Here is a 2,190-nt window from a genome sequence, read left to right as displayed (position 1 = left end):
CCCAGCTTTTGCAGATGATACTTTTTACAACTGCATCTCTTCTCTTTGTATGTTTGTTCAGGTTATTTTTGAACTATCTCCACAACAGAGACTGTGGCAAAGGTGAGCCGCTGTGAAATCCCACAGGGAGATACTCGAACAACAGGATGTCTGCAAGTATTATAAAAGTCTTGTCATGTCTAAAATTAAGTTATCTAATTTGAAGGTTTCTGTGTAGGTACATACCTAGTGTTACATAGATACATAGTACATAGATACATAGTGTTTTATGTCCTATATTTAGTTTGACATTATGCACCGTTTCTCTTGTAGGATATAAAACAAGGCTATCCTCTCATCGGACAGCTATTTTCATTTGTGTGTGTGGTTAAGTTGGTTTACTTATGCGTTGTAGTTGTCATTTGAAAGATGTTAAAAGTGTATTTAAGGTGATAAAACTTGCAGGCACAAAGTTAAAACTTATATATTCCAGATGTAGTTTTTCTTGCATGTTGACAACCTGTTTTTTGTCCTCAGGACGTTGCATCTCATACAGAACAGGCTGAGAGAGGAACACGCTCTTCAGGAAGTCCTCTACAAAACTCTCCTGAAAGGAGGTCCCACTGGCCTGCCGCCACGGTCAGTTACGCACATGCAAACAAGCTTTTTTTGTGTGTGTTAACCATAAAAAAATGGCAATTTATTTTCTACAGTTATGATGCAGCCTGATAGATATACAGCTGATAAGCAATTTAGGAGTCAAAGTATGTGCTTGATAATTAAATGTATGTGTGTGTGTGTGTGTTTGTGCAGGGAGGATGCCCCTATGGAGCCGCTCATGGCTTGCAGGATACATGGGCATGTGTACGTCAATAAGGTAGCAGGAAACCTACACATCACTGTGGGAAAGTAAGAAACTAGAGGTCGTTCAGTGATGTACAGGCTGTAGTGCATTCCTTACCACGACCCAGATGTAGAACTTGATTCAATATGAAAAGCTGACATAACTTTATAGAGCAGTTGTTGACACCAGTCCTCTAATACCTTATTTTTTTTTCAGGCCCATTCACCATCCTCAGGGTCATGCCCATATCGCAGCTTTTGTGAGCCACGAGAGTATGTAACTGTTCTTCTAATTATGCGTGCATGTGTTTCTTTGGCTAGTTTAGCAGTATGTTTTAAGTAATCTGCTTGTGGCGCAAACTAAACTAGAACTGCTAAAAAGGAAAGCCGATTTCTACATCAATAACATTAATAATTGTTAGATATGAGTGTTATCACACTCGGTTTTTTGCCGACCAACTTTGAACAGCAACTATACACAGGTAGAGGCCTTCAAGCGCAGAGTACATTTCACTCCAGGGTCACTAAGAGCTTGTTCAGGGATTCTCCACAGCCTTTATTGAACCTCAGCCCCCTCTCATCTTTGCATTTTAGCGTACAACTTCTCCCATCGAATAGACAATTTATCTTTTGGGGAGGAGATACCGGGCATCATCAATCCTCTCGACGGCACAGAGAAAATCACCTATAACAGTAAGTTACTGTTGTGTTGCAAGAGATAGGAGAGCATAAAACATATGATGTGAGTTTCCTGTAGTATTGATAACGAGCTGAGATAATTATTGAATTGTGAGTTGACTTAAACTATGCTTAACTCACTTTGGACGATCACTGCTAAGTAGGTATGATTGGAAAGAGGTTTCTATTACATGTAGCACTATGATGGAGTTGATCACATTTCATTGTACATTCATTGCACATTTTCATTCGAGTTTCTACAGCTGTATTTTACATATTTGTCCTTTATGAAATTCATCTAAAAACCTAAAATATTGCAATTTTTCACACATTATTCCATTATATTACAGATAACCAGATGTTCCAGTACTTCATCACAGTGGTTCCAACCAGACTGAACACATACAAGATATCTGCAGACACACACCAGTTTTCTGTGACTGAGCGGGTGAGTGAAAAGTAATACAACCCAATACCACGAAGCAAGATGAGGGATGGACAGAGGGGTTTAACCCTTGTGTTGTTTTCCCATCAACAATGAAAAACAACCACAACGTCTTGGTCACTTTTTTTCAACATTATTAATGCTTTTTCCAACTTTTTTGCCACTTTTTCCAATGGTATGGGTGCTTTTTTTCTGTTTCTGGTGTTTTTTTCCAAAGTTTTTGATATTTTTTATGTTAATTTAAT

At 38.4% G+C, this 2,190-nt stretch overlaps 1 protein-coding gene across 1 annotated transcript in view; it reads left to right on the top strand.

Annotated features, from left to right (window-relative positions):
* Positions 1-2,190, top strand: part of LOC116673293 (endoplasmic reticulum-Golgi intermediate compartment protein 2) — a 6,736-nt gene that overhangs the window by 2,435 nt on the left and 2,111 nt on the right. The window contains exons 6-11 of the mRNA XM_032505534.1: positions 62-102; positions 517-618; positions 793-888; positions 1,040-1,095; positions 1,417-1,515; positions 1,851-1,948. Of these exons, the coding sequence (XP_032361425.1) occupies positions 62-102; positions 517-618; positions 793-888; positions 1,040-1,095; positions 1,417-1,515; positions 1,851-1,948 (492 nt within the window). The remainder of the gene's footprint in view (positions 1-61; positions 103-516; positions 619-792; positions 889-1,039; positions 1,096-1,416; positions 1,516-1,850; positions 1,949-2,190) is intronic.

Source organism: Etheostoma spectabile, chromosome 23 (genome assembly GCF_008692095.1).
Source record: "Etheostoma spectabile isolate EspeVRDwgs_2016 chromosome 23, UIUC_Espe_1.0, whole genome shotgun sequence".
In the NCBI taxonomy this organism is placed as follows: Eukaryota; Metazoa; Chordata; class Actinopteri; order Perciformes; family Percidae; genus Etheostoma; species Etheostoma spectabile.
The sequence above is the reverse complement of the archived record's forward strand: the minus strand, read 5'-3'. Positions and strand labels throughout refer to the sequence as shown.